Here is a 13427-nt window from a genome sequence, read left to right as displayed (position 1 = left end):
CATTTATTTCTCACGTACCTTAATTTGACTCTTCACAATGAACTGATCCTTCCCTTTCTGTTCCTGTAGTAAAAGTTTGCTGCTTTTACATTAGGACATGGCTACATGGTGAAAGATACATGAGCAACAAAGTATTATAGCTTCTAAGAATTTGTTGCACATGTTATCAGTAAACAGCCTCATGTAGCAAATATGATAAACAGCTGTATATGCCATATTGTCCACTCTGGATTGCTTATGGATGATAACTGTGGGGTTCATAATGTACACTGTAATTCATTAAACTAGAGAAAAAACTTCATCTAGTCAAACGATAGAACTGCGATATCCAACAACTGATTTAAATAACCGCAACTATCACCAGGTTAGTACAAGGTGACTAAAAGGAATCTGGCCACAAAAGTGTTTTCTGCATTTTGTGACACAGTTTCCTTAATTGCACACAGCTATGCAATGTTGCCAAAGGTGATCTTTTCCAACAGCTATTGTAAAGAGCAGTTCTGTTGCCGATTAATTAAGGTAACATATTTTGTGTCAGGCTTGTATGTGCCAGGCCTGTTTCATGTGGGCCACATGGTAAAACTATCATAACGTATTTGTTTTCAGAGATGTTGCTCCTACAGTAATACACCTTAATTTGGAGATGTTGCCTTATATTTTGATAATTTACAAGAAAAACATACTAGATATTTACTAATATCACAGTTCTGTAAGTGATTTTTTGGTATTTGTTCACAGGTTGGCATTCACTCCTTCTGTCAATCTTGTCTGTTGCAACAGCAATGCTTTGCAAAGAACAAGGAATCACAGTAACAGGCATTTGTGCAGTCTATGAACTCATTGTTGCTCAAAAGGTATAGTTGTATGATGTGTTGATATATCTTTAGAATCATTAAAAATCTTTCAGTAGCATGAACAAATTTTTCATATCTATCCTACTGCATAGATAGAACATATTTTATGGCCAATCACACTAACAGTTATACAGAACAAGCTGATGGTTTTGATATCAATGGCAGTGGATTCACAAAGTGAATGGCTAGTCAGAAAAAGTCCAGAGCCTATCAAAGCTGTCTTAAGCATATACAACAGCCCAGCTAGCAATCCAAATCACAAATGTAATACAGTCAAGGTCACAACTCTTGAAGGGCACATAACTAACTACTTCAAAGACTATCAAGAGACCAGCTGGCAAGTGTTGAGTTGTGGTATGTACAGGAAGTCTACCTCAGTGTATGGCTCCAAATGACATGCTTCCCATGACAGCACATCAAACAGGAGTGAGCTGCGGTTGAAGTATGTTGCTCAAGTATCTCTGACCTGTTCTCCATATTGATACTTGGGCTGAGCAGGGAATCTGAATCACTGCATCAGCTTTAATCAGCAGTATTGCTAAGCCACGCACAGCAGGTTGAAGGGGTGTGGCATCTCCGCCCATGTAAAAATTTCCAGGCTCTGTGCATTTGCAGGAGTGGACCAGTAGGTGGTGAGCAAGCTGATGTGTGCTTTCCCAGAGTTGGTTGTCATCATTATACTTGTACTGTGTTTCTGCATTTTGAAGATTCTAACCATCTGCTTGACTTATGCATTGGATGTGGGATGGTAAAAAATCCAAAAACACAAATGCCAAGAATTGAAGGCATTTGTCAGAAACCAAGTTGCAAATATGATGGACAGAGTACAGATTGTAGGTGCTGTGGTAATGATAGCCATATGTGCAACATATAGAAAGTTAGAGAGGATAATGACAATTAGCAACAACATATCTTACCAGAATAACCTTGTGAAATTGACATGCTCTCTTTATTAGTGATGGTCAAGGACATGTCCAAGAGCTGAAGCATTGTGCCGGTATTGATTGGTTGTTGGCACAGGTCTGGTTGTTCTGGATGGTGTGCTCTATGGTGGCATCAACACCAAGCCAATACACATGATGATGCACTATTGCTTTCATTCTGTACAGGTCCCGGTACGCAGTGTGGAGTGGCTTCAGTATGTAGAGGCAGAACTTGGGAATAACTACCACTTGGTATTCACAATAATCTGCAGCTAACAATATGAGATCCTTAGGGTTATTAAGCTTGTGTCATGAGGAAAAGGAGGTGTGGCATGACAAGTTGGTGCCCTTAGTCAGGTACTCCAGTAAACACTGCTGTACATCAGACAATACTCTATGGAGTAGTGGATCATGGCCCGTTTCCACTACTACTTTTTGCACTGTAATTGGAAATTCACTAAAGATGTGTTGCTGATTTGCATCTAAGGCAAAACACAGTGCTTCATACCTGTTAGACTCTGCCTCTGTGCTGCACGGCAAGTGGGAAACTGCAATAGCTTGATAGTGGATCTTGTAGATATAGTTACTTAGGTACAATGACCACTGCTGCAGCTACTATGCAATCTTACTGGGAAGTTTTGGACAGGGACTGAACAGTGGAATGAGGGGCTGGTGATCAGTACCACAGAAACACATGCAAAACTTCCTGGTGTCATATGTGATAAGAAATTACTCTTTCTCAATTTGCAAATAATGCCTCTATGCTGTGTTTAATGTTTTAGATGGAAATTCAGTGGGCTTTTTCATAGCGTCAACATGATGGTAAAAAAGGGACCGATCTGAAGTTGTTGCAAGACGCCTTCAGGCATGCCTCAGACCACAATAGTTTAACACTTTTTTTATATACCTGATTAACAAGATGGGAAATAAATTTTGCATAATCGTTAATTTTGCCCAGGAATGGCTGTAGTTCTTTGAAGTTCTTATGAAATGCCAAGTAGTGGTTGTATCCATGATACTGTGTGGGTGTGAGCCCTTCTTAACTTAATATACATCCCAGGTAATTGACATGGCTCAAAGAAAATGTATTTGTTGAGACGTCAATGCAGACCATATGCTTGGAATTACATGAACACCACCTACAGCTTGTGCAGGTACTGCTCCCATGTGGTTCCAGTGATTAGTAGGTCATCTAAATAATTTGCACAACTGGGGATGCCTCAGATAATGTGCTCAAGATATCTCTGAAATATTGTGGGAGCATTTGCAACTCCAAATGGCATCCTGTTATGTGGTGTATTAATCCTTAGACCATCTACAGGCAATTGAATTTGGGCATCAGAGAGAAAAATAATGGTTCCCAATCAATTTTGTGAACAATTCCTTTGGCATAGGATTTGATTACATATCGACATTTTCTTGAGCATTAATGGTAGACTTAATATCGGCACAAATTCTGAGTGATTCATTTGGTTTAAAACTAAGACTGTGGGTGGAGTCCACTGCCTAGACAGTACTGCATATATCATTCTAATACTTTTCAGTCTATGTGGCCCAGCTTCAACTTCTTTGCATATGGCAAAAGGCACTGAATGAGTTCTACAAAACTTAGGCACTGCCAGTTGCCTCGAGGATAAGTAAGTCTGGAATCCTGTTGCACAACCTAATATAGGTTCAGACAGTTGTTTGAATTGTGCACATAAAGTATCAAGTTCTGTGAATGGTATCACAGTAGAAACCAGATTCTGAATCTGCACATCAAAAAAATGCAAAAGTGTTTTAAGTCAAAAATGTTAATTGTCAACCAAGAGTTGGCTAGTGGCAAGGTTAGTTGCCAAGCTACATTTTTACACATAGCTTGGAGAAAGATCTGACCCCACGGTGGGATCGACTGGCCATTATACGTTACCACTCTGTGCTGAGGTAGCTTAGCTGTGGGGGAGCCAATGCAGAGGTATGTGTCCTATTTATCTGAGACACAGCCAAGACTGTGTCCATCTGTAAACCCACTGTCACTCTGTTAATGTCCAGTTGCATTATGAGCCTCTGCATCCCATCTGCTGCTGCTGTGGGTACTTGCAAGATAGCATGCTGTATGCCAGTATTGTTGACACATGCCAAGGAAAACATTTACTAGGTGCTCCTGTTTGTAGCATGCAAAACAAGTGATGTCATGAAAAGGGCAGTGATGCCATTGATGCCATGGCCTGCAATCTGGACACAATTTGATGGCACAAACTTTCCTGGGACTCTTTGACAGTGACAAGGAGGAAACTGTTGCTTGAGACTTTGTTACATGCCAGCAGCAAACAAAACTTTGATGTGTCTGCTGACAATGAGGATAGTGGGTCATTAATTACAGAATCCCGTGCCACCATGTGAATGAGTGCTTGGTTTATCAGATGATGATGTTGACTGGATGTCATCATTTTATCATAGAGCACAGTGGGAGCTAATACTCCCAGCAACATCAACATGAAAGAAATCGGGCAATGTAGCTTACATTGATACAGTTCTTTCATGAGGAAAAATCACACAGTTGTACCAAGCTGTGAAAGTCTGCTGCCCATGCTGCATAGGACTGCATACATTGCTCAATACATTGATTAAACTTGAGCCTAGTTGCAGTGCTGTGGATTAGGTGACCATAATATTCAGTCAGTAACAGAAAATGATGTGTCCTACATTGAAGATCAAATTGACGGAAATAGATGTTCCAACTCTTGTTAAGAGCAAGGTAACTGGTTCGTGGTGGGGGGAGGGGGATTATGGGTGGGGCAGGGGGGAGGCGAGGAAACCACAATGCTGCTGCTGCGGTTATAACTACTCGTGTCACAACTTTAGAATATTGGGATCCATGCTTCACTGGAATACTTGCATGGTGAGGGAGTTCTCATCACCACTTTTCTATAATATTCTGCATAGGTAGAACACAGTTTATGATCAAATAATTTAATTGGATAGATAAAAATTCTACTCACCAAGCAGTGGCAGATCACACAAATAGAACACGGTTGTAATTGGTGAGCTTTCAAAGCCAGTCACTCCTCCTTCAGGCTGAAGGGTTGTTGAAAGGGAAGGAAGAGGAGTGAAGAAATAGGACTTCAGAGGTATAGGAAAAGATGCAGATTTCAGGAAAGTTGCCCAAAACTGCAGGTCAAGGGAGACTTACCACATGGGATGAGAAGGAAAGTTCATGATTACTCGCACTGGTGGTAATGCAGAAACCAGTGGAACAAACAGGCAATTCCTGAGACCAATGACAGCTTGAAGTGAATGGCTCATAAAAAATAAGTCCAGAGTGAAGGCCGTCTTTAAGTCCCAGGAGCAATCCAAACCACAAATGTAATCCAGGCAAGGTCATAACTCTGTTTTCAGTGGCATGTAGTTAAAGGCCTTAAAGCCTAGCAAGAGACTGACTAGCAAGTGTCACACCACAGTATTTACTGTCAGTCTTGCCTTAGTGGATGGTTATGTGTGACCTGCTTGCCACACAACACCTCACATTGGAGCAAGCTGTGGATGGAGTATTTTGATCTGTTCTCCATGTCAGTACCCAGGTTGTGTGGGGCATCTGAATCTGTGTTGGACACTAAATGTTTTATCAAGCCAAGTCATAAATGTTTTTTCAGCTGTGGTTGGGCATATTATTGACTATTTTACAGGGGAAATTGGGTGACTACGTAATGAATAGCTTCATGATGCTAACTTAAAAGTGCACACCATTTAAAGAAAACAAATAAGAGAGAAACTAATGAACAACATAAGTAAAACTACAACATTCCCAACACACTGCCTATGCTATTACATAAATATGATATTTTAGATTTCGCGTTCAAGTGATTTTGGTGCAGATGGCTGGACAGTAATGTGCCACATCTTACTTTGGGGATGAGAGAAATATATTGTCTTGGAATAAGGCACATGACAGTTTTGTTTCGAACAGTTCCTTTTTTCTGGTTTATAATTTGTTGTGGAAAGTATGTCACCAGAAAAGAACGCATCTTGTTTTTCATTTATTAGTTGTTACAAACATAGGTTTTTTGCAAGTGAAGATATAATTTTGTATTGTCAAAGGTCGAGCTCTTACATGCTGTAATTTCAAGCTAATATTCTCATTAATGGCAAACACTCTAAACATAAACTCCAATATTCTTAACACCAAATGATATTATCATTTATATGGCAAAAAGTATCCAATCTTTAACATTTTTATAATGACTCTGTGTTCATTCTGATTAACTAAACAAAATTTTCTTATTTCAGCTTCGATTAAATGATTTGTACAACATGCTTCGCTCTACTGTGAATGGGAAGGCAACATTCCATGTTTCATGGTCATCTGTTGCTACAAAGCGACTGACTGTACTGGCAGTCACCACCATCTGCCTGTTAATGTTAAGACTGCAAATTATGGGCTCTAGGCTTCCAGTTTTTACAAGGTGTGTTAATCTATAAAGTAATGGATTTTGCTCATAGCAAAAAATTTAATGTTAACCAAGATTATTGTGTATTGTTCACATCCTAGAGGATTTGACATGCATCTAGATTCATTATGTTAATGACTACTAATATTTTTTTATGCAGAATGTATCTTTCACTCTGCAGAAAAATATACAGTGTAATCAAACTTCATAACAGATTAAAATTGGCTGATGGACATGAGCTTACACTCCTATCTCCATTTCACAGCTCACACTCTGCCAACTGGGGTTCATTTGCAAGCCATGTGAGCTTTCACAGTAATTAACAAATTGGCCTTGAATTTTAGAGACAAATGGTTCAATTACCCATCCACCTATTAAGATTTTTCAGCCCTTCTCCTACATCATTTCAGGTAAACGCTGTGATGACTCCTTCAATAATTTGACAGCCAAATCTTCCCTCCTCCTTGTGTGTCCAAGTGAGATAGGGCTCTGTCCATGGTGAAACCATCAAAGCCTCACTCCATGATTAGTCATCATATAATTGTTCCAAATAGTTCTTGAACGACCTATGAAGAGCTAGTATTTTTGCTTTTATGGTTGTTGTGGCATACAATATGTTGTCACAACTGCCTGCACTTTTATTTATTTTCTGCTGTCTGCTTCATCTTAAATTACATCTACCTGTATCTCATTAGTAATTTGCAGTTGGAATCTTAACTCTGTGGACTTTTTATGTGCAATCCCTTTACTACATCCAGTGCGTCTGTGTACTGTATCTTTCTTTAATGAAGGAATTGGTTTATTGGTTTACAAGTTCCTTCCTGGGCAATCTCCTCATCCAATCTCTAATTAGTCTCATTTCCTACAATCTATTCCCTCCAATGTCACAATTTCTTTTTAGTATTCCTGTTCCTCCTGCCACCTGACACGTACATGTTTTTTTCTCCTATATGTATCTTACTAGTGTTTCAGTGTCAAAGGTGTTCAACTAAATTCTTAACGGTCAAAAGACTTAATAACAAATTTAACCCAGAACTACTGTTTTTATTTATACAGGAGTGACCAAAGCACAAATTGTAACAAAATGTATGCACTGTGCAATTATTCTCACATTATTTTTGGGCATCTAGTCATTATCTGAACATTCTATGAGTACTCATTGTTTTAAAAAATTGTTTCTTTTCTAGATTTGATAACCCTGCATCAGTTGCACCAACTCCAACTAGGCACCTCTCCTACAATTACTTGATTAGTGTGAACCTATGGTTGCTGCTGTTCCCATGTGATCTTTGTTGTGACTGGACAATGGGAACCATACCCCTTGTTGAATCATTAACCGACATACGTAACCTTGCAACAGTTGCAGCGTATGCCAGCATTTTTGGGTTGGTATGTACTGCAGCTCTCACAGAAAATCGCCAGCAAGCAACTGTTATTACTATGGTGAGTAAAGCTTGTCATATTAAGGTCTCAGCTGTAGTACAATGGTAGAACTTAAATTAGCTAATGGTTGCAGGTGACACTTAAAAAAGAGTAGATCAAATATAAGCGTTGTGAACCTTGAGTATTTCATTACTTGATTCTTTTGTCATCATTTGGTTGAAAATTTTGTTATAAAAAGTCCTTATTGAGGTTGGAATTACAGCAGAACTCTTGCAGTTATTCATTATGTTTTTTTATGAAATGTTACTGGAAAACAATTACTCTCCTTTTAATAGACTGAAAAGACTCTGTGAGATGTGTAACAGCTTGGAACTACTATACTGTAAAGTGCACAAGGTTCAGATTCAGTATCTGTAAATACTATTGTCTCAAAAGACAGAACCTGTAATTTTGACATCATTAAAATGACAGACAACTTGGAAAACCTGTTTCTTTAACATTTGTTATTGGAGTACAGAATCATCTCAAACATAGGAGCCATTTATGAAATTTAAAACATCCCATATCAAGTGTTCCCTTACCGAATCAACTGTTTCACAAATTTAACATAAGTACAGGAAGCCATTGTATGAATTTCTGAAAATGCAGTTAGCCTCGTATTCCAGTTATACTAAAGAAGGGACATTTCAAAACATTTGTCAACATCATGGATGCAATTGTAGATTGTTTTACAAATATTACCAGAACTGCTTGCCTGGCTCCAGCATCCCATAAAATCACATAATTGTCATGGAGAAGGATGAACATGATTTTAGGTTAAACAATTAGTGTCCCAGAATTGTTCTTTCTCCATGTAAAGATTGGATGTGGCACAGTCTGAGGGTTGTGATTCTGTACCCAGTCAAATCAAGTTTGAATCAACTAAACCTTAGTTTTCCATCTGAATGACAAACATAAAAAGGTACTTTTCAAACATTTTAATAAAATATGGCAAACAGGGCAATTTCCAAACTTAGTAGGAGACAATTTTGGGCCTTTCCCTTAAGCTGGCAAAGGACTGAAGATGTAAATGTTAGCTATTAAGCTATGTGGAATGGAATAATGTCACTTCATTACAGCCTGTTATGTACAGCTGCATGTTGTACCACAGGGTGGCCAACTTTACTGTTGGCCACTGTTTGGCAGTGTCTATTCATCCTAGTTGGTAGCTGGTTAGTAGTCATACCAGTATAAATTCTGAGCAATTGTTGTATCTTATACATGACATGGCTGCTTTCACAGGTAGCCCAGCCTCTGATGGGGTAGAATAAGTCCTTGACAGGACTGGAATAAGAAAAGCTGGGTGGGTGGACTGGGCAGGTCATGCACCTCAGTCTTCCACAGAGATATGATCCCTGTGGCAAAGAGCTGGAATTGGAATTGGCATAGAGATGGACTAGGATGTTGTGGAGGTTTGTGGGTGACAGAACACCACTTTAGGAGGGATGGGAAGGATCTTGAGTGTGATGCTCCTAATTTCAGGGCTTGATGAGAGATAATAAAAGACCTGATGAAAGATGTAATTCTGTTTTGCCAGTCCAGGGCAATATTGGGTGACAAAGGGGTGCTCCTTTGTAGCTGGTTCCTGTGGGCAGTGGAAGGTTTGGGACTGTGTGGGGATATGGCATGGGAAATCTGTGGACTAAGTCTTGGGGATACTATCTGTCACTGAAGGCCTTAAGGCCTTTGTGAGACGTTCAGCTTACTGGACAAGGGAGTTCCAGTCACTGTAGAATACCATCCCTGGGTGGCCAGGCTTTATGGGAGAGATTTTTTTCATTTAGAAGGGATGACAACTGTTGAAATGCATGTACTGTGGCCAGTTGGTGGGTTTAATACAAACAGGGATGTGGACAAAGCCATCAGAGAGGAGGTGGTCAATGTCCAGGAAGGTGAAACACTGGGTTTAGGAGGACCAAGTGCAGTGGAGGGAGAAAAAACGTAGAAGTTGTGAAGGAATGAGGAGAGCGTGTCCTGTCCCTGAGTCCAGTTCATGAAAATACCATCAGTGAACCTGAACTAGACCAGATGTTTCTATAAACAACTCATAAACAGGTTGACATAGGAGGGTGCCATGCAGCTGCCTATTGCTGTGCTGTGAATTTGTTTGTGTACCTTCCCATCAAATGAGAAATTGTTGTTATTTGCTGGCTGTCTTCCAGTTTCTGTCTTCTAAAATTTTTTACCCTCTACAGTTTTTACTCTCCACAGCTCCCTCTAGTACCACAGAAGTTATTCCCTGATTTCTCAGCAAATGTTTTATCATCTAGTCCCTTCTTCTTGTCGGTGTTTCCCATATATTCCTTTCCTCTCCAATTCTGTGCAGAACCTGCTCATTCCTTACCTTATCTGTCCACCTAATTTTCAGTATTCGTCTGTAGCACAACATCTCAAATGCTTAGATTCACTTCTGTTCTTATATCTCCACAGTTATTGTTTCATTATTCTACAATGATGTGCCCCAGATGTACATCCTCAGAAATTTCTTCATCAAATTAAGGTCTATGCTTGATACTATGCTTGTTCTGTCCATCATGGTTTATTTTGCTGCCTAGGTTGAAGAACTCCTTAACTTCATTTACTTTCTGACGTTAAGTTCTTCACTGTTCTCATTTCTGCTACTTCTCATTCTCATTGCTTTTGTCTTTCTTCTATTTACTTTCAATCCTTATTTTGTATTCATTAGACTGTTTGTCGCATTCACCAGATCCTGTAATTCTTCTTCACTTTCACTGAGGATAGCAATATCATCAGTGAATCACATCACTGATAACCTTTCACCTTGAATTTTAATTCCAGTATTGAACCTATCTTTTGTCATTGTTGCTTTGATGTACAGCTTGAACAGTAGGAGTGAAAGACTACATACCTGTCTTATCTCTTTTAATCCGAGCAATTCATTCTTAGTGTTTCACTCTTATTGTTCCCTCTTGGGTCTTCTACATGTTGTATATTACCTGTCTCTCCCTGTAGTGTACCTATTTTCCTCGGAATTTTGAACATCTTGCACCGTTTGTCATTGTCAAATGCATTTTCCAAGTTGACAAATTCTATGAATGTTTCTTGATTGTTCTTTAGTCGTGCTTCCATTTTCAGCCACAATGTCAGAACTGCCTCTGTGGTGCCTTTCCCTTTCCTAAAGGCAAATTGGAAGTCTTTTATCACATCCTCATCTTTCTTTTCCATTCTCCTACATATTATTCTTGTCAGTAACTTGGATGCATGAGCTGTTAAGCTGATTGTGCGGTAATTCTGACATTTATCAGCTCTTGCAATCTTCGGAATTGTGTGGATGATATTTTTCCGAAAATAAAGTGGTATGTTGCCAGATCCATACACTCTACATGCCACTGTGAGTAGTTGTTTTGTTGCCACTTCCCCCAAACAATTTTAGTAATTCTTATGGAATACTGTGAGTGCCTTCAGCCTTGTTTGATCTTAAGTCTTCCAAAACTCTCTTAAATTCTGATTCGAATATGAAATCCGCTCTCTTCTATATCGACTCCTGTTCCTTCTTCTTTCACATTTTATTTGCTCTCTTCTGTGCATTTAATAGTAGAAGACCCATTGTGCTCTTATTGTTACCACTCTTGCTTTTAATTTCACTGAAGGTTGTTTTCACTTTTATATACAGTGAGTCAGTCCTTTCAACAGACATTTCTTTTTCAATTTCTTCACATTTTTCATGCAGCCATTTTGCCTTAGTTTCTCTGCACTTCCTATTTATTTCAGTCCTAAGCAACTTGTGCTTCTGTATTCCTGAGTTTGCCTGAACATTTTTGTACTTCCTTTTTTTGTTGATAGGCTGAAATATTTCTTCTGTTACCTGTGGTTTCCTCACAGGTACATTCTTTGTATCTATATTTTTCTTTCCATCTTCTGTGATTGCCCTGTTTAGAGATGTCCATTCTGCTTCAGCTGAGCTGTCTACTGAGCTATTCCTTATCACAGTATCTATAGCCTCAGAGAACTGCAAGCATATCTCTTCATTCCTTAGTACTTCTGTATCCCACTTCTTTGCTTATTGATTCTTCCTTACTAATCTCTTAAGCTTCAGCCTACTCTTCACCATTACCAAATGGTGATTTGAATCTATATGAGGTCCTGAGTACACCTTACAGTCAAATATCTGATTTTAGAAGCTCTGCCTCACCAAGATGTAATCTAACTAAAATCTTCATGTATCTCTTGGCCTTTTCCAAGTACCTTTCCTCTTGTGATTCTTGAGCAAAGTTTTCGCCATTACTAGCTGAAATTTATTGCAGAATTCAAGCATCTATATTAAATCTTCTGCCATAAATTTGAATTATTGCTAGTGTGACCAGCCACGTTGTCCTCATGATAAGGTGATGCAGATTTGCAACATCATTATGTGAATGTCATAGTTCTCTCACAGGCCCTAGTAGATAGAATTCCAATTGAGTCAGGTCTCATGGCCATGGTGGCCACAGCATTGGTCCGTCTCTCCCAGGCCAGCAGTCTGGAAATGTCTGATCAAGAATGGAGTACATAATGATGAGGTAAAGAGGAGGGCACCCATCCTGTTGAAAAAATATGCCCAGTTGAGACTATATGACAAAGCCATTCTCCATCATATTCTGATGTTGGGTTTATGTAGGAAATGGTCAATGAAGCCAGTGTTCCACAGGCAACACCACAATGTCCCCTTTGGCTTTCATGCCCTTACCAAACCAAAGCATACAGATTTTGAGTCCATCACCCTACAGTTCTGCCTGTTCCTTTCCCTCAAACGTGAAATGTGACCTCACATAAAAAGGCTACCATCACAAGATAAGTGCCATGTTTTACATGCTCTAGCATAAGATCAACAATGTGTTTATGATCAGAGCAATCACCTGGCCAAAGAGAATGGAGTATTTGTGGTTTTGTAACATCACAGTTGTAAGTGTTCATTGTATGACATAATGCACCACGGATTTTGGCATGTTCTGTTTCTGTTTTCATGCCTGGGCAGAAATCAATTTCCTGAAATAATGACATACGACACTTGAATGTGGTCAATAGCCATCTGATATGTGCTGGATCCCACTGCCCCACCATGGGTCAGCACTTACTATCTGCCAGAATTTCTGGTCCCAGTGCAGTTTTCTGTTGTGAGATTAGATGCTGAGCTGTGCTCTGTGCAAAAACACCATTGCTCCCCCATGTTTTTTTCAGCCAACCACAAGATGCATTCTTTGTTCTCTTCCACAGAATCATCGTGTTGCACTACTGGCCGCAACACAGATGCCTTGAACTATTATAATCCACATTTGTCATGTATTCCTGCACATCTGGTCCACCACCTCACAAAACTTCGAGCATTCTTCCTTGCTGCTGTCACCTGTGTGAACTCAACCTACTAGTTTTCAAGACATATCTTTTTTCTTGTTATTTTTTTATTAGTTCAACACTGGGCATCTTGTGCAATGGCTTATATTATTTACTTTTGTTTAAACAATATTATGGAAAGGATAGTTGCTACTCACTTTCTAACAGAGGTATTGAGTCACATATAGGCACAACGAAAAGACTGTGAGAAAGTCAGCTTTCTGCCAACAAGGCCTGTGTTAGAAATAGACAACACACACACAAATACACACATATGACTGATTTTACTTTTGTTTAATATCATTACGTTTCTTGGTCTACAAAGAGTAAGTGACTACCTTTTGTTCTTCGATCAGTGCAGTGCTGTTCCATTCTTGATCTGTCCATACTTTTTCCACTGACATGCCCTCCATGGGTGTTTGTCTTACCTTAATTCATGTGTCTCTCTAACATTTTATTGCTCTGACTCA

General features: G+C 39.3%; 1 protein-coding gene across 4 annotated transcripts in view; it reads left to right on the top strand.

Annotated features, from left to right (window-relative positions):
* LOC126281459 (protein O-mannosyl-transferase Tmtc3) overlaps positions 1 to 13427 on the top strand; it is a 100133-nt gene that overhangs the window by 42947 nt on the left and 43759 nt on the right. For all 4 annotated transcript variants that reach the window (XM_049980448.1, XM_049980447.1, XM_049980449.1 and 1 more), the window contains 3 exons: positions 739 to 854; positions 6044 to 6219; positions 7392 to 7647. In XM_049980448.1, the coding sequence (XP_049836405.1) occupies positions 739 to 854; positions 6044 to 6219; positions 7392 to 7647 (548 nt within the window). The remainder of the gene's footprint in view (positions 1 to 738; positions 855 to 6043; positions 6220 to 7391; positions 7648 to 13427) is intronic.

The sequence above is a fragment of the Schistocerca gregaria genome, chromosome 7, assembly GCF_023897955.1.
Source record: "Schistocerca gregaria isolate iqSchGreg1 chromosome 7, iqSchGreg1.2, whole genome shotgun sequence".
Taxonomy (NCBI): Eukaryota; Metazoa; Arthropoda; class Insecta; order Orthoptera; family Acrididae; genus Schistocerca; species Schistocerca gregaria.
This window is presented reverse-complemented; position numbering and strand designations above follow the sequence as displayed.